The following is an 18,109-nucleotide window of genomic DNA, read 5'->3' as shown; positions in this document are numbered from 1 at the left end:
TGATTGGCACCTTCATCTATTTCTCCATGAGGAATGATGTCAGTCTTTCTGGATTTTTCTCTTCACTCTGTTATTTCCCTGAACCTCTTTGATGTCTATGCCTCTTCTACTTACCCATTGTATCCTGGGCTTCCTTAAGCATCCAACTTTTTTTTGGGGGGGGGGGATAGGGGTCTATTTTCTCCTTTAAGCATACTAAATTTAGTTATGTTCTCTTTACGAGTAAGTTTGTTTTCTCCAGGAAGTTTTGTAGTCAGTGAAAGAGGTACATGTTTATTAATTACAGATAAACTCTCTCACAGTTATTTAGTGAGCAGAGGAAGTATATAAACCTACAGTTTCAACCAATGAGGACCTAGGACAACAACCCAAGTTTCACAGTGAAAGCTGGCCCCCAGTGTCCCTCCTTCACAGAAGGAAGTGGAATAATTTTATTTTTTAGATAGAGTCTTTCTGTTATGTAGCTCTGGCTGTCCTGGAACTCACCATGTTCTATGCAGAATGGGAGAGCTACCTTCTCGAATGCTGGAATTAAAGGCATGTGCCAGCACATCAGACTCACAGCAGTGAGTGGGTAGGCTGCTTTAGCGCCGTTCTGGTGAAGACTTCAGTGTTCTGAAAAGCTGCTCTCTGTAGTTCATCAAGTGACATTTGGCCTGTCTGTACACTTGACTAAATTAAGGGAGTGAATTGGTAGGAATTAGGGCAAATCATGATTTTTCGATTTAAAACATTTCTTCTTGGGAGAAATTTGAATTGGTAGATGAGACTCTGTCCTATTTATTATTGACCAGAACTCTGCCAGGAGATTATTCTGAATGAACTAAAGCCAGAAATATTTTCAAGGGAAGAATTGAGTAAGCAAGACGTCACCTTAGACTTGTCAGTGACGAAAGACAGGCTCGGTGCTCCACCTGAATAGCTCGTCCTTCCTGTTCCTCCCTGATGTTCCTCCTGTGGTACTCAGGAGCATAGGGTCTGTGCTAGTTGTCAAGGCAAGAGTCTGGTGGAAATACTGGCCAGAAAGTGATATAGGAACAGATATTAATGATTTTCTAGAGTTAAATTCAAACGTGTTGTCATGGGGAAGTTGAAGTTTTAGCATAGTTTTAGCATAACTAATATCACGTGGGACTAAAATAACATTGCAGTAGGTTTTCCCATTAGAGCACACCCGAGATCTTTTCATTTGCAGCCAGTTCTCCAATCTGTGTGTCAGACGGAAGAAATTAGGAACTGTCCCTTTAATAAAACACTGTTTACCTAGCCTCTTCTAGTAGGCGTGGCTTAGGAACCTGTGGAGTGAGGTGTGACTTGAGCTGACTTTCTGACCAGCTCCCAGGAAAGAGGGCTGGGGCTAGCAACCGGAAGCAACAGCTGAGGCTTCCCACTGTACTCAGCTTGACTTTTCCATGGCAAAGTGCCTCCTAACAGAATAGAAAATTGAAGTGGTGATTTTGCTTAGCTGTTATCAAATTTTTGAAGCTCCACCGTGGATAAAGATTTCACAGAATACTTAAAATACAAAGCTTTCTGGGCCAGAAATTGATCTGCTGACTCTGAGTCCTATCCGATTACTGCCTGGTTCATCTTTATTTTGCTCAAGTATCTGCAGGCAGAGCCCGGAGCCGATCCTTTGCAGGTACGTGGTCAGCTTGCGTGTAACATTTAGGTCATTTTTCCCCCCTCAAGGTTCAGCTGCTAAACACTGCAGAAGTTGCCACTATGAGACGGGGCATGTTTGAACAGTGTGATTGTCAATAGCACCGCTTCCGTGACAGCTGGACAGCCTTGCGAAAACAGACCTTTTTAACAAACTAGCAAATTACAACACCATGAATTGAATGAATCTTGTTTTGTTTTCCATTAACCAAGTATGTATTTACATACATACATAATGGATCTAAATGTATGTTGAAATTATCTTGCTAATTAACTCAAATAGCATTTTGTTTTTGGCATTTTACCTGCAAGTTGCATTTCTTTGACAATTAGGAAGCCGGGTGTTCACCATCGATTTGTTGTTTGCTTTAGTTTTTATCTTTAGAAATGTCTGTTATTTCAAAAAAAAGTTTTGTGACAGGTTAATAATCTAACAGAGGTGTGCTGTCTTCTTTTGGTAATGCTAACCACCCTTTATGATGCTGTTTCAAAGATGGTGTCTTTGGAAGACTTAGTTAATTCAAAGTATGAATTATTGCTATGAAGACAGAGTCCACACATGAATCTCTGGGGTAGAAGTCAAGTTCCTTTAGGACCAAGGACAGTAGTTCCTTAACTGTCACTCATGGGCTTTTGTCTTTTTTTCCTGGATATTCTGCTTCAGACGACTCCATCCAGTAAAGAGATAGTTCTAGTAAATAGTTAACATTATAAATGTTCCATGTTCTGGATGTGTCATTTCAGTTAGAGTTCGCCAAACTGAGTTCCCACTCTGGGCTGATAGGATTAGCTCCAAACAAAGAGGCTCGTCTTTCGGTTGTTGTCATTTCGTAGCTCGACTCCTTTACTGTAGTTATTGGGTGAATATTTCTTGACATTTCGAAATGTGGATGATGACATCTGAATTGCTATAAAGTGTTCTCGTTGAAACACTTTCAGCAGTTGAAAGCACAGTTTTCCTCTTAAGAGCTCTGCTCCAGGGCCGGGCGGTGGTGGCGCACGCCTTTAATCCCAGCACTCGGGAGGCAGAGGCAGGAGGATCTCTGTGAGTTTGAGGCGAGCCTGGTCTACAAGAGCTAGTTCCAGGACAGGAACCAAAAAGCTACAGAGAAACCCTGTCTCGAAAAACAAACAAACAAACAAAAAAGAGCCCCGCTCCATGAAATGTAATGAAGCTCAGCCAGTGAAAGGAGGACGGAGGCACAGCTGCTGGCAGGGGGGAAAGGTCCTGGAAGAGGGGACAGAAGTGGTGTTGGTGTAGGAACTCTCAGGGCTGCATTCAGGGCATTTATACATTTGACCCCGTTAAATACTTTAATAGTCTGCCTCCTAGCTTTAAAATGTTTCTCCAATCAGCTGACAGAGGATTTTCTGGCTTTCTAACAGACCTTATTCCCCATCTCTTCTCAGTTCTCCTTCCCCACATCCATCTTTCCTTCATCTTACCCAGAAGCCCCCTCTCCACTGTGGAGTATCATCTGGCCACCCTGATCCTCAGTAATATTTTCTTCCTTTTCTTTTCCCTATCCCATTGAGTCTACTGTTTATCAGCACATGAATATATGTGTCTTATTTAATGGTGCGCTATACCACGTCAAATATATTAGAAGTACTAGATGCGGAGATTTTTTTATGCCTTTAGAATCTAGTATTATAGCACACATTTCATTCCCCATAAATAGCTGTGGAATGGATGAAAGATCTTGTTGACAGTTGCTTCAAGTATCATGCTGGCTTTCTCTTGTCTTGCTTAATCATATAATTAAATGTAATACTTCTAGAATCCAGTCTGTTAGTTACTAGAATATGATGTTTTTGTTTTGCTATACAGCTTAGAGCTTTTTAGACTTGGTGACTAAGTTTTTTGTTTTGTTTTGTTTTGTTTTGTTTTGTTTTGTTTTGTTTTGTTTCTTGAGACAGGGTTTTTCTGTGTAGATCCAGCTGTCCCGGAACTCATTCTGTAGACCAGGCTGGCCTTGAACTCACAGTGATCACCTGCCTCTGCCTCTGCTGGGATTAAAGGCATATGCCACCACCGCCTGGCACGATTAAGAATTTTCTTTAGCCGGGCGGTGGTGGCGCATGCCTTTAATCCCAGCACTCAGGAGGCAGAGGCAGGCAGATCTCTGTGAGTTCAAGGCCAGCCTGGTCTACAAGAGCTAGTTCCAGGACAGGAACCAAAAGCTACGGAGAAACCCTGTCTCGAAAATCCAAAAAAGAAAAAAAAACAATTTTCTTTAGTGTGTGTGTGTGTGGGGGGGTGTCCAGAAGGGGGGTCAGACCCTTTGGAGCAAGAATTACAGGTGTTTGTGAGCTGCCTAATTCGGAGTGAGGGTCTGAACTTTGGAGTACTGACAGAGCAGTCAGTACTCTGATCCACATAGCCGTCTTTGCTGTATTTGGTGATATCAACTCTGAGGTGCCATCTGTATGCAAGCTGGACTTTATTAAAAGTAAATTAGTACTCTGAAGATAGTTTTCTAGCATTTTCTATTTGGGGGAAATAAAATTTAGAGCTCACTGGTGTATAGAGTTCTAAAAATGCTTAAAATATGCAGATATAATGGTGAATTGGAAGTTTTGATTCTGAGTTGACATCTAGAACTCTGTGTGGTGATTGTAGGTTGTGTGGATTTTAGATAAGTAATTGCCAGAAGTGATAAATAGCTTAACTTTTATAAAAAGAACACTTTCAGCATTTTAGTTCACATGTCCAGTAACTACTCTGTTTTTTCACCATTTTCTAAGTGGCATGTGCCTTTTCATTCTGACTGCTCTGGAGAAAAGCTTGAGCCCAAGCCTGACAACACAGTTCAACGCCATCTCAGGAGGAACATTGTTTATATCTGTGTATCCAATTCTTGTATCAGCTCTTTACTTACTAATTTTTTGCCTGCATGTAGGCCTGTGCACCACTTGTTTGCCTGAGATGGCCAGAAGGTTCCCTGGAACTGGAGTTGTAGATGGTTGGAGCTGGGAGTCAAACCCAGGTCTTCCAGCGGGGCAGCCAGTGCCTTTATCCATGGAGCCCTCTCTCCAGCTTTCCTCTAGCAACTCTTAGCAGATGGGCAGAATTAACATCTCTTTTTTTTTCTTTTCTTTCTTTTTTTTTTGCTTTGTTTTGTTTTCAAGACAAGGTTTTTCTGTGTAACAGCCCTGGCTATCCTGAAACTCACTCTGTAGACCAGGCTGGCCTTGAACTCACAGAGATCTGCCTGTCTCTGCCTCCCTGAGTGCTGGGATTAAAGGTGTGCAACCCCACTGCAATTAACTTTTCATTTGCAGCACTGGGGATTGAGCTCAGAGCCTTGTGGATGCTATGCAGCTCTGTATCACTAAGCTATATGCCCAACCCTCATTAACCTATTTTTATAGAAAACAGAAAATATGGGGACAAATAGGCCAAAAATTTACCACAGCCACACTTTGAATGTTCATGCCATCCTTACTTTAACCTTTGTGCTTTAAATTACTATTATGTTATCTGTTGTATTTTCCAATACCCATGCAATGATTCTCTTATCTTAGAGCCTGACCAGACAGGAGTTCTGGCAGCTGCTCCAGCAGAACTATGGCACGGAGCTGGGCTTAAATGCTGAAGAAATGGAAAACTTGTCCTTATCAATAGAAGAAAATGTGCAGCCAAGGTACAGTGGGGTGACTTAAAATGTCAAGGTGCATTATGAACCATTAAAATGGAATTATTTTAGGTTCTTCTAATTCTGAGTTTCTATTAATTTATCATTTGTTGCAGTGTGCCTTGTTGGCAGAGTAAGGTTTAAGTTGGGAGAGAGGAGAATCATTTGTTATATTGGCAAGCAAAAGTGGACACGAAGGCATTTTGATGAAGCTGTGACTCTTAGGATTGACTTAATTTTAGAAATCTTTTTTATTAAGGATCTGGAGTAGGAGCTGGTGAGGTCTTGGAGCTTCCAGGAGACACTAGAGCAGTGTAAGGGATGGGTGGTTCCATGACTTCTCCTTGAGGACTCGCTAATGCGGTGACATGTGCTTGGCACTCAGTAAATATGGACCACATTAGTGGAAGGGCTGACGGTGCCGTGGATACAGAGCAGTGATAATGCAGGGGCCATGTGGTGCTACAGAGTTAGAAAGAAATTAGTAGGGAAAGAACATTTTGACATATATTCATTAAGAAGTGTGAACATTTTATAAACTGTACAAATAAAAATGTGCTGTATCCAATGTTAATTGAGACCATAGCAAAAAGATTAAAAATAAATAAAAAAGAAAAGAAAAACCCTAGGGTAATACATTAAAATTTCATAGCAAACATTCTGCTTAGTGAGAGAAGCCAAGACAGAAAGACCAGCTCTTGATGTTTTGATTCTGAGTCTAGCTGTTAATGGCCGAGCCACGTCTCTAGCCCTCCACATGATAATGTAGATGTGTTGAAAGTCTTAATACATGCACAAATGCTTTCCTTCCCTGGGCAGTCTTCTCTTCTGCTGCTCAAACCTGTATTGTCTCAACTTACATCAATATTTTATAATCTTTTTTTCACATGATTGCACATGCATATTTTATTACTTTTCCATAAAGTTCAATTTTTCCCATTGCATTGATGTCATCATAAAGTTTACTAGTCTTGGGTATCAAAACTGTGTCGAAAATCAGCTTACTAATGCAGAGACCTTGGATTGTAGTCAATAGAATCTGGATTGTGGTTTATAGCTAAGATATCTCAGGCAGATCTTTGGACATTTCTGATGCTCATTTTAGTCATCTGTGAACACGAGACAGTCATATTCAGTGGTTTTTGGGTCTCTGTCAACTTGTGAATTTTGTAGTCTCTGAATCAGGAAAGAATAAGAATTTTGAGCAAGTATTTCACAGACATTTGAGGTCGCCAGTAAACCTGTATTCTCTTCTCCTGGTTACTGTTTTCTAAGAACATGTAGCAGGATCCTCATGCCCCATTCCCTCTTGCTTGCTCTTCTTCTGAAAACAGCAAGTCTGTTTCAAGCCTTTATTTTCTCAGCTCTCCATAGTCTTTTTTTAAGTCTCATTATTTTTTCCCTGTTTCTTTCCTTTTTCTCTTTTCTTACTTTCATCCTCCTTAGATTTTGAGATCTCTATACTCACATGGAGGGCTATTTCGAGGATCCTTATTTTTTTCTCTCCATCCCCAATGGAGAGAATATATGAGCTGACTTACTTATTTCACTTAATTTTCTTTTGGAATAGTATAGTGTGACTTTATGTATGTATTGTTTAGATTTGGGGATGAGAGGACTGTCAGCCCAGTTAACTCTCGGGCCATAAACATTCTCATCCTCACTACCGTAGATGGTTTGTTTGAGCATCCTTGTTTGAGATGTCTTTAGAACTAACTATACTGTCTTTGCAGGGAGTGTTTTTGTCGGTTTTTTGAGATAGGATTTGTGTAGCCCTGGCTGTCCTGGAATTCAGCAGTTCTGTTGACCAGACTGACCCTAAATTCATAGCGATCCTTCTTCTTCTGCCCCCTGAGCACTGGAATTAAAGGTGTGTGCCACCAAACCTGGCTCTTCTCCAGCAGTTTTGATTTTGTCATTTGACTCTCAGCTGCAAGGAAATGCAAACTAGATCTCAGAGGGAAGGACCCATTTCCTTTCCCACATTCCATCCTTCCCCCCACCCCCACCCCAACTGAAGGGCTTCTGCCTCCCAGAGGGCCTGGCTACCTTCACAGAGACTACCTCAGAAGCAAGACTTGTAAGACTGTCTTCGGGTACCAAAACCATCTTTTTCCCTAAGCCTTTGAAGCTCTGGTTTTACTACTTGACCTTAAACAAGCAAGTGCTACTGACCAGCTAGGCTGGGGCTACTTTGTGCTTCATTATACTTTTAGTGGTTTCTGAAATGTACGGATTTGCATAGGGGCATGTGTTTTATTTTCAAGAATAAAGTCAGGTGGTGTCTCTAAGAGGACCGCTTGTCATACCTGGAGCTGGTTACAGCATGACAACCTATTCTTTGTTGAGTTGATTTAGGCCAGCCAAGACCTCAGAGAGAAGCACCAAGGCCTGTGTGGCTGGACATGACCTTCTGCTTCTGTAATGCTGTTTCCTACAGAAGTCCAGGAAGAAGCATTGTGGAGGACTCTGGGGAAAGGGATGAAAAGTTCTCCAAGGACATCCGCTTTCCACAGGAGTCAGTAAGCCGAGTCTCAGAAACTGAGTCCCTGGATGGAAACTCGCCAAAAAGGGTCAGTATATGCTGCTCCCAAAAAAACTACACCCGAGACTGATATGCGGTAATCATAACAGGAGAGCCAGTAAAACATGCAATGCATTCAAAGTGTTGGGAAGCTTGGGATGTCTGGCTGCTGCTCTATATTAGGAAGCGTGTATGCTTCTAAGAAGCAGAGGTTATGTGGGAAAGTATGTGGTGTTCTTCAAAGACGGCTATTGCTCAGAGCACCCAGCAGGTCCCTGCTAGCATAGAGTAAGACAGTAGTACTGTTAAAAACATAACCAGACACAGCAATCTGTAGCCAGCAGAACTTCCCCGCGGTGAAGGAATGCACGTGGTGGAGAAAGTCTGGTTTGGATGGGGAGAGATGAACCTTTGAGCACGGTCGGGTCACAGAGAACCCTTCCCTTTTCCTTTTTAGTAGAAACTCCTTAGGTAGCACACTGGAGATGGCAGTCCAGCTAGTGACTGGACTTCTCAGTTAGCTGGGAAGTACCCTAAGTGTATTAGTTTTAAATTGTATTGAGTTTCCATCACCTGCAGTCACGATTACTTTGACTCTTTAAGACAGGCTTTTGCCATGTACCTTAGACTGGCATCAATCCACGAGCCCCCTTCCTCGCTCTCCACAGAGCTAGGGCTGTAGGCACTGCCACCCCACCTGGCTCATTGTTGCTCTTGTTATTGGATATTCGGTGTGACCCTCTGCCAGTGACAGCCCCTTCAGAGGGCTCCTGTCTTTTTTAAATGGCCAGTAATCTCTTAAGCTTTTTGTTTGTTTATTCGTTTTCCAGGCACAACTGTGTGTCCCATGCACATTTGTGCATTTTCAGCCATAGACATGTTATTTATGTGATGAACCATTTTCTTAGTGGAGAACATGGTGTTTAGAGACCATCTTCTAAGCGTTGAGTGCTTCAACACAGCTTTTCTTGTTTGGGCCTGCAGCTGGGTTACAGGTTTTTAGAGCGGCACTGGGGCCTCAGAACCTGCCGCTGTCACTTGCTAATGGTGCGGTACTAAGTAAGCTAATTAAACTTAAACTTACGTTTGTTGTCTCAATTATAAAGTGAGGGTAGAGACTCATAGGATTTCTAAAATAATGATAAATGAAGCTGGGTGGTGCTGGCACATGTCTTTTATCCCAACACTCGTGGAGGCAGAGGCAGGTGGATCTCTATGAGTTCAAGGCCAGCCTGATCCACAGAGCTAGTTCTACAACAGCCAAGGCTACACAAAGAAACCCTGTCTCAAGAACCCGCTTCCCCAAAAGAAAAAAAATGAATTGGTAGCTATGAAGGTACTGAGAACAGTTCCTAGCATTTGTTAAGTGAGCCTGAATATGGTCAGCAATGGTTCTTTTTTTCCCCAGCCCCCTTAGGGTGCACCTAGCATCTCCTCTGGGAAATTGTGGGAAAATACTGACACAAAATTTATTCACATGGAAAGCCCTTGAGTTCTACACTTGTTTTAGAAGACCATCCTTCATCATACATCTACATCAGCCTACTTGTATAAAACGTTTCTGGGAAGAGACACTCAGAGATCTACTCATGCAAGAGGGACACCATTCTGGAAGTTATCTTTGCATGTGAAACACTTAGTCAGGGGAGGTAACAAGCTGGGGGCTTCCTGCAGTCCCCTGATCCATTTGCCAAAGTCCAGCTTTGAGGAGAGGGTTCTCAGGACTCTAGTCTTTCAGTCCTTCCTGCGTCCCCTGTCTTCTGTGGCTCCTTTTGGAATACTTAGCCTGCCAGTTCTTGCCTCCAGTTCTGTCCCTAAAAGAAGCTGCCTGTTCTCTTCATAGCGAACAGAACGTAGGAGTGCAGTAGACCCTTGTTGATGTCCAGGACAGAGGTTTTCAAGCCCTGGAAGCTGGGTCTTTTTTCCAAGGTGCATGATGGTGAGATTCTTGGGTCTCAGAGTCAGCAAATGTCTGTATTTCACTTTGTCTGCTGTTTTTACTTTCATACATTGAAAATAACAAAAGTCAGAAATAGCTGTTTTCCAAGTGGAAACATGCTCATTATAAAATTAACCAAAACCGGGCGGTGGTGGCGCACGCCTTTAATCCCAGCACTCAGGAGGCAGAGGCAGGCAGATCTCTGTGAGTTCGAGGCCAGCCTGGTCTACAAGAGCTAGTTCCAGGACAGGAACCAAAAGCTACGGAGAAACCCTGTCTCGAAAATCCAAAAAAAATAAATAAATAAAAATAAATAAAATAAACCAAATGCCAACATTTCTTGCCTTTCACGCAGGAATCTATGATCCTATAATAGGAGGTATAACTTAGTTAACAGAGGAGAAATACGTGTGTGGAGCGGCCCTGGCTCTGCTGAGTGGCCAAACGCTTTCTCCTGTGGAACTCCCAAACAGTCCCCTCGTGATTTCAGCTGTACTCTGCTTGAAGAGCTGGTTCTCTGGGTAGGGTAGTCTAACTCGTTAGTGATTGTGTCCTGGGTCCCACTTGCCACCTAGTTTCCCGGATGGCCAGTGGAAACCTGTGTCCTCCCTGGAGCTGAGTCTGTTCAGTGCTAGGTAAACATCTCCTAGCGCAGAAAGGAAAAGGGCTGGACATATGTTTTGTGTGCTCTTTCATCTGTGTACACACAGTCCAAAAAGAAAGTTTTCTGTATAGTTAATACATATTCTTATTTTACTAATTATAGTTAGTTCTATTTGAGTGATAACACAACACTAGCATTTATATTGAATGTCTATCATTTAATTACTATCAAAATGACATGTCCTTATTAAACATGCCCAAAAAGTATATGTTTCATACTTTGGTATATATTTTAATTTCTTATCTCTTTAGTCTCTTGATAGTAGGACCAGTTTGTTATGAAGTCCCTCACTCCTCCCCCACCATACTCCTAGGTGACTTCTTTATCTTTTCTTTTCTTTTTTTCTTTTTCGAGATAGGGTTTCTCTACAGAGAAACTACAGCTTTTGAGCCTGTCCTGGAACTAGCTCTGTAGACCAGGCTGGCCCCGAACTCACAGAGATCCTCCTGCCTCTGCCTCCCGAGTACTGGGATTAAAGGCGTGCGCCACCACCACCACTCTGCTTCCTAGGTGACTCCTTTCTATTTTCTTTCCATTTCTATTTTAGTTATTGATTTTGAGAGATAGGTGAGAAGTGGGCACCAGCTAAGGAAACAAGCTGGGTTTGGCTTCTCTCCCTTGCCCACCAAAAGACCCGATTGTTCCTTATTTTTTTCCCCTTTCCCTCTGTTTCGGCCACTCAAATGCTGCCAACTTCCTCTGAATTCCTTCTATATGATATTCTTCATAAATCTGTCATTCATTACTGCATGAGAACACTTGAGGAAGACATTTATTACCTACTAACATGTCAAGGGTAGCAGTCAGTCTCAACAGAGTGCTGTAAATATTTTTCAAAAAGCAGCATTTCAAGCCTTTACTCTTAGTATTTAATATTAAAGTTCTTACTGTTAAGACCTAAGCTTCAAATAAGTTTTTTTTATTTTTTAACCAAATTGTTTGTCTTTTAGGGATTAGGAAAAGAAGAGCCCCAGAGTGAGAAACCTTTGAAAAAAAACCCTTCGCTAGCTTCGGGAAAGAGGTTAAGTAGAGCGCCCTCCAAATCGCTGGACTTGAATAAAAATGAGTACCTTTCTCTGGACAAGAGCAGCACTTCAGATTCTGTTGATGAAGGTAAAGAATTCAAACCTCAACAAAATTCCAGGCATGTGTTCTAATGTTTACCCTTGTGTTAGGTGTGTGCAGAGTGGGAATTTGATTGTGGCAGCCTCGCACTAAAGAGACCCAGCAAAGGAATGAGTGTGTAGAGAACACAGGAGAACCACTTGTCAGTCTGGCCCATCTTCATTTCTCTCAAAGTCTGGAATTTGAAAGTCTCCACTAGATTGGCTTATAATTCCAAGCTCTCGGGAATAGCGAGTCGGGGCACAGTGAGATATCTCAGTGCAAGCAATGTTGTGTTCAATCCCCAGTGTCCACAAGACAGACCCAACTTTGGTGACCGTGGTGGTGAGGGTCTATACTCCAACAACAAAGAGGTGGAGACAGGCAGATCCTTGGTCTCACCGGCCAGACAACCTAGCCTATTCAGCAAGCTCCAGGTCTCAGTGAGAGATGAGACCTTGTCTCAAAAAAATAAAGGTGGATGTCTCCCGAGGAACCGCACAGAAAGTTGTTTTCTGGACCTCACAGACACTTGCAAACATGTGCACACACACGAACATACATGAACACACACACTAAACTTTTATGCAGTAGTAACAGTGAAAAGCAAATCTGTTAACAGAAAGTCTCTATGCCGCTCCTGCAGACTGACTGGGGTAAGACGTTCCCATTGTCTGTGTGTTTAATACCTCTGCATACCCACAGAGAAAGAAGAAACGGAGAGTTTTGGTTTAAACACATATAGCTAGTTAACTGCACAGAGGTTGGACTGAGGACAAGACCTTGAGTCCTGTGTTCTTTTCACTTAACTAAAGTACTTCCAAAATTATTACTATTATAATTGTTATTGGAGATAGATTCTCACTGGGTAGTGGGCGGACAGCCAGGAACTTACTTTTTAGTACTGCTGAAGTCAGAGATCCTCCTGCCTCTGCCACTGCTGGGCTTAAAGTCATGAGCACTGAGTCCGGGATTTCCCAAATTCTTCTTTCTCTTTCTTCTTTGTAAAAAAGGATACCTGCTGGATGTGGTGGTGTGCTACTGAATCCCAGAACTTAGGAAGTGGAGGCAGGAGAGTCTCTGTGTGTTTGAAGCTAGACTGGTCTACGTAATGAGTTCCAGGCACATAGTGACACCTTGCTTCAAACAAACATACATCTTAACAAAGGCTCTGCAAGCCTGACTTTATACTTACATACACACACACACACACACACACACACACACACACACACACACACATTTAAAAGCAAGTAGTTATAGTGGCAGGTACATATTCTGAGATGAATATTAACTTAAATTACTGCGTGGCTTCCAGTAGGAAATAAAATGTCTAGAAGCAATTCTTTTTATTTAAAAGATTACTTAGAAGATTATTATTTCAATCTGTATCAGTTATTTTTGAGAAATATTTTAAAATAACTTTGAAGGCAGACACATGATCACATTCTCATTATTACTTCTGAACTGTCTCTATAGAATAAATTTCCATTGAATTCTTAATTTTGTTTTACTTTATTTTTTGAGACAGGGTTCTCTGTGTAGCCCTGGCTGTCCTGGAACTAGTTCTGTATGCCATCACAGAGATCCACTTGCCTCTGCCTCCCAAGTGCTGGGATGAAAGGCTTGTGCCAATACCACCTGGTTCAAATTACTTTTAAAGAACATTCTGTAGTAGAATTTTTTTTTTACAAAGTAAACTGCTACTAATATACTACATGGTTTTTAAAAATAACCTAACGGAGCCAGTGATGTGGCTCTGTGGGCAAAGGGACTTGTCACTAAACCAAATAAGCTGAGTTCAGTCCTTGGAATCCACACGATGAAAGAGAAAACAAACTCCTGCAGGTTGTCCTTTGACCCTACAAGAGAGCAATGGCCCTTGTGCCCTCCCACAATAAATAAATGAAATGTGAAAAATAAGCCATTTGGTGTTAGAAGACCAATAGATTTAGCTAGACTCTCCTGATGTTGAGTAACCAGAATCTTTACTGAAAAAAAAAGGCCTTCTGGGTAGCAAATGGTTTGTTCTCTGGCTGTGTTTTTATTGTATTCTTTATATTGTTGCACGGGCTCAAGAAATAGCATCCTTCCTGATATCCCTACAGTAATAAAATTGGGAAAAGACACAAAGAACAAGTCTGAGAGACCATTAACTCCGATGGTGGCCAAGTAGAGGATAATCTGCTTACATGTGCCAGAGGTAACAAGGCTGCCGAGCGAGCTGGAAAGGAGGATGAGGGGAGGTCAGCCATGGAGCAGCAGGAGCTGCAGAGGGTACCTAGGCTTCATAAGACAGGACAGACATGTGCTGAGCCTGCCTGGTATGCCCCTTCCACGCTTACACATTATATTAGGCAGCATAGGATGCCATGACAGATACTTCAGTTCCCGTGGTTCAGAGAACAATGTAATTCCTTACAGTTCTTAGGGCAAAAGTCATAGGTCAGGCCCAGCAGAGCTGCCTTCTGGTGAGGCCACTCTAACTGGCTGTGGAAAGCTACCTTCTTGCTCTTTCCACAGAGCATGCTCAGGAGGTGGGGCAGGAGGAAGAAGGAGGCAGGGAATAGTTGAGAATAAAATAACAACAACAAAAAGATGTTTTATGGCAAACTTACCGGTAAACCATGCTCCCTACTCTACGTGCTCACAACCTGTGGTGTGTCATATTATCCAGTAGGTTTTATGAGAAGTCTTTCTTGAAAATATGAAGGTCTTTGTCATCAGTACAGTAGGCATGACAGGAGTGATGAGTAGCATGGCCTTACTAGGCCTCGTGCTACTGCGCTTTAGAATGTGTGGGCACGAATTAGTCATGCCCTGCCTGACTGAACTTGGGCCTCTAGGAAGATCTAGTCTGGCACCCAGTGGCCAAACAGGCCAGTGACAACAAAGCAAGGAATCATTTTCTCTGTCATTAAATCTGCTCTTAAGAATTGTCCTTAAAACATCGCTTCATTATTGAGTTCCTAGAAAAACAACACTAAAACTCGAAAGCTGCACACCATCTAGGAATAACAGAAGGTAATAGTGTGTGGTTACTGCACATGGGCACTGGCCACACTGCGCTGTTTTTGTTGCCTCTTTAGAAAGTGCCTGGTTCTGCAGCAAGCATTTCCATGGTGTTTCCCTAAAGTGTTCTTAAGGTGTAGGGGTGAGTTTTTCCTACTAGATTATCATTAGATAATAATTTGGGTGATCCCACTGTTTTCCCTAGATGGGTTTCAGATTTCAGGCTCATCAGATCTTTCAAGTGAACCTGATGATGGCTCTATGTTTGTCTCTTTTCTCAGGTTGTAAAGTAATGAGGCATTGGCAGGAGATGAAATAGGGGAGAAGTGGGGAAGGTCAAATGAAGGATACTAACCCAGGAGGTTGGGGCATTGATGGAGGCTGGCTGGGTGGAACTCTCTTTAAACAAAACGTGGGTTAGGTTTGTTGTCATCATTTGTTGACACTGCCTTTTTGTGTAGCCCTGGCTGTCCTGAAACTGGTCATAGAGCTCAGGCTACTCTCTGGCTTCCAGGACCCTCCTGCCCTATCCTGAGTGCTGGGATTATGCCTGCACCACCACGCTGGCTAAAATGGAGCATTTGATCTGTTTTTGAGCAGACAGAAAAATGAGAAAGTCTAGCCCTGCCTTTCATATCACATTTATGCTGTGATTTAGGGGAAAGAACACGAGATTATTTTGACATAGAGATTCTCTCTAGAATCATCCATTCCAGACAAACCAATTAAAACAGAGCATCACGGTACTGTCTCATGGAAAGAATCTGTCTGCCCTCCCCAGCTCAAACCTTACCTTTGTAGGACATGGCTATACATTCTCAAAACAGCTGGCAGTATGTGTTGTGAGTTTTGGGTTACCGTATTTCCCCTGCATTTATCTGCCTCATTCCAAATAATTTCTACTGCTACCTTCAAACTGATACTGTAAAAAATATGTGTTTGTGTTTATCTTTATGTGCAATTGCTGGTGTCCACAGAGGTAGGGGGTCCTTGGATCTCCTGGAGCTGGTTGTGAGTTACCCAATGTGAATACTAGGATCCAAACTGACATCCTCTGAAAGAGCAACCACCTCTCCAGTCCCTGCTCCTGAGTTAAGCAGTGTCCTTTCTTCATTTAAAGAACACCACCTGTCAACTTACTGTGCTACAGCAGTATTATTGGTATTGTTCTTTGGAGGGAATTGAAATGTCAAGAATTTCATAAATGAGCTGGGCAGTGGTGGTGCACACCTTCAATCCAAGCCCTTGGGAGGCAAAGAGAGGGACAGGTCTCTTGAGTTCGAGGCCAGCCTGTTCTACAAGAGCTAGTTCCAGGACAGGTTCCAAAGCTACAGAGAAACCTTGTCTCAAAAAAAAAAAAAAAAAAAAAAAAAAGAAAAGAGAAAAAAAAAGGAATCTCATAAATGAGTAACCCAAAGCAGAAACTATTTATTTTATGTACTTATTTCCATGCAGAATATATTATTAATTTCTGATACTGCTATAGTAAATTGTACTTTTATCGATCATAATTCAGAACCTAAAACCTAATGTTGCTTAGGAGAAACATGAAAATACTGTACAGAAGAGTGTACATAAGTGTAATCTTTCTGTTTTCATTCTGAATAAGAGACTCAGTTTTCGAAGTTATAAAATCGGGCCCCTTAAGAGAAACCCTGTCTCGAAAAACCAAAAAAAAAAAAAAAAAAAAAAAAAGAGAGAAATGATTGTTTCTAGGTGTAAAGAAAATATTAGCTGTGCATTCAACTTTAAAAAATTTGTACAGCAAAAGAAAATAAATAGAGTGATAAGACATCGTACAGAGTAGGAAGACGTCTTTTCCGTATCCAACAGCGATTAATATCCAGAAAATATTTAAAAACTAAATAGCCTGAGAGCAAGCGATTGAGTTGATAAATGAACAAATGAACCCAAAACAACTTTTCAAATAAAAAAGTACAAATGGCCAATAAATACATGTGAAAATCTTCAACGCCTCTTGGGGAGGCTACATTGATGGGTTAGAGAGCAGAGCTCATTTGCCAGAGGGCTTGCCTAGCACATCCCCCAAGCCCTGGATTTGGTCCCAGCATTGCACAGTGCCACAGGCCTGCAGTCCCACAAATAGGGAGTCAGAGGCTGAAAGGTCAGAAGTTCAAGGTCATCCTCAACCACAGTAAGTCTGAGGCCAGCTTGTGCTATATGAAACTCTGCCTCAAACAGACAAACACACAAACAAAACACAGACAAACACCACCCCCACTCCAAAGCCAACCAACCTAAAATAATTACATTGAGATTCTGTCTCACCCCAGTTAGAATGGCTATCATCAAGCAAACAAGGAAACAACCCAGCAGATTTTAATGGGGATGTGGGCGATCTAGAAGGCTTAGGCACATTAGTCTTTTCCAGGGTATGTGCCCCTTAGATAAAAGCCAGAGCTGCTTCTCGCATCCCTTGTTAGAACTGCATTATTCACAGGAGCCAAGAGCATTTCACACTTTTAGTAGTCTTCCCAAGCCCACTACTCTAGTGTTTTCAGGGAGGACACCAGCAAGCCCTGACTGAAGGTCATTATGTGAAATAACCTGGCTAGCGCTCTTCCAGGGTTCAAGGACGCAGCAAAGAGGCCTAATCCTGAGAAGGCTTGATTAGAGCCTGAGATTAGAGCTGGCTAAAGAGAGAAAATAACTAAGTGCAATGTAGCATTTTGGGATGGATCCTTGTATAGAAGGACTCTCCTGAAGAAATCCCATTGAATTTTTGTTTGCTTCCTTTGTGAATATTCGAGTTATTTTCATTATGGACATATAATACTTCTGTGTCAGTGAAAGCTCAAGAGCCTAGCAGGGAGGCTATCTTATGGAACTTTAGCAAATTGCCTAATTTCAGGGATGATTTCTACACCCAAGGAGCTCTTTGAGATTTCAGTGAATTGTTCTGCCGATAAATAGTGTTTTTATAAGAAGAGGGTAATTTGATATCTACATGGCGTTTGTAAATTCTCTACACACAATAGTGAGGGAGCAAACAATAGTGGTGGGGGCAAGCTTAGATGCTTTTCTGGTTTGTAGACCATGTCTTTTGTTGAACCACACTGGTTCCCGTAGGTTAATATTGACAGATTCTTCACACAGATAACCCTTGGAGTTTGGTTTCTGATGTTTGGAGCTCTTGTCATGGTTTTTTTTTTTATTGTGTATTGGCGGAGGGTAAGGCTTGAAATAATAACCAGTCACTGTCCTCAGATCAGTAAAATTTTGTGTTGTATTTCCACTATTTTCATTGTGCACCAGGCTTCGATTCCTGCTCTTTTCCTTTCCATTTTTCCCATTTTTAAAAATAGTTTTTTCAGTTAGACTCTTTCTGGCTATATAAAACACAGGGCACTTTTTGTGTGCTGGAGTGGATTCAAATTTCAGAGCAGTCATTCCTGACCTTGATATCTTGACAGCTGTCTCTCCACCACACCTCTCTCCCCCAGAGAGGAAGAAGTCCTTTCAGAGGACCACATAAGGCCGAGAAGAATCCATGCTGAAAGGTGGTTGGCACAGTTTCTGACATGGACATGACCATGGGAACACTG

At 42.1% G+C, this 18,109-nt stretch overlaps 1 protein-coding gene across 1 annotated transcript in view; it reads left to right on the top strand.

Annotated features, from left to right (window-relative positions):
- The window catches only part of Gramd1c (GRAM domain containing 1C), a 77,439-nt gene that overhangs the window by 40,220 nt on the left and 19,110 nt on the right, over positions 1-18,109 (top strand). Inside the window, exons 7-9 of the mRNA XM_005345006.3 lie at positions 5,191-5,309; positions 7,741-7,873; positions 11,378-11,540. Coding sequence (XP_005345063.1) covers positions 5,191-5,309; positions 7,741-7,873; positions 11,378-11,540 — 415 coding nt within the window. The remainder of the gene's footprint in view (positions 1-5,190; positions 5,310-7,740; positions 7,874-11,377; positions 11,541-18,109) is intronic.

The sequence above is a fragment of the Microtus ochrogaster genome, chromosome 2 (assembly GCF_000317375.1).
Source record: "Microtus ochrogaster isolate Prairie Vole_2 chromosome 2, MicOch1.0, whole genome shotgun sequence".
Lineage (NCBI taxonomy): Eukaryota > Metazoa > Chordata > Mammalia > Rodentia > Cricetidae > Microtus > Microtus ochrogaster.
The sequence above is the reverse complement of the archived record's forward strand: the minus strand, read 5'-3'. Positions and strand labels throughout refer to the sequence as shown.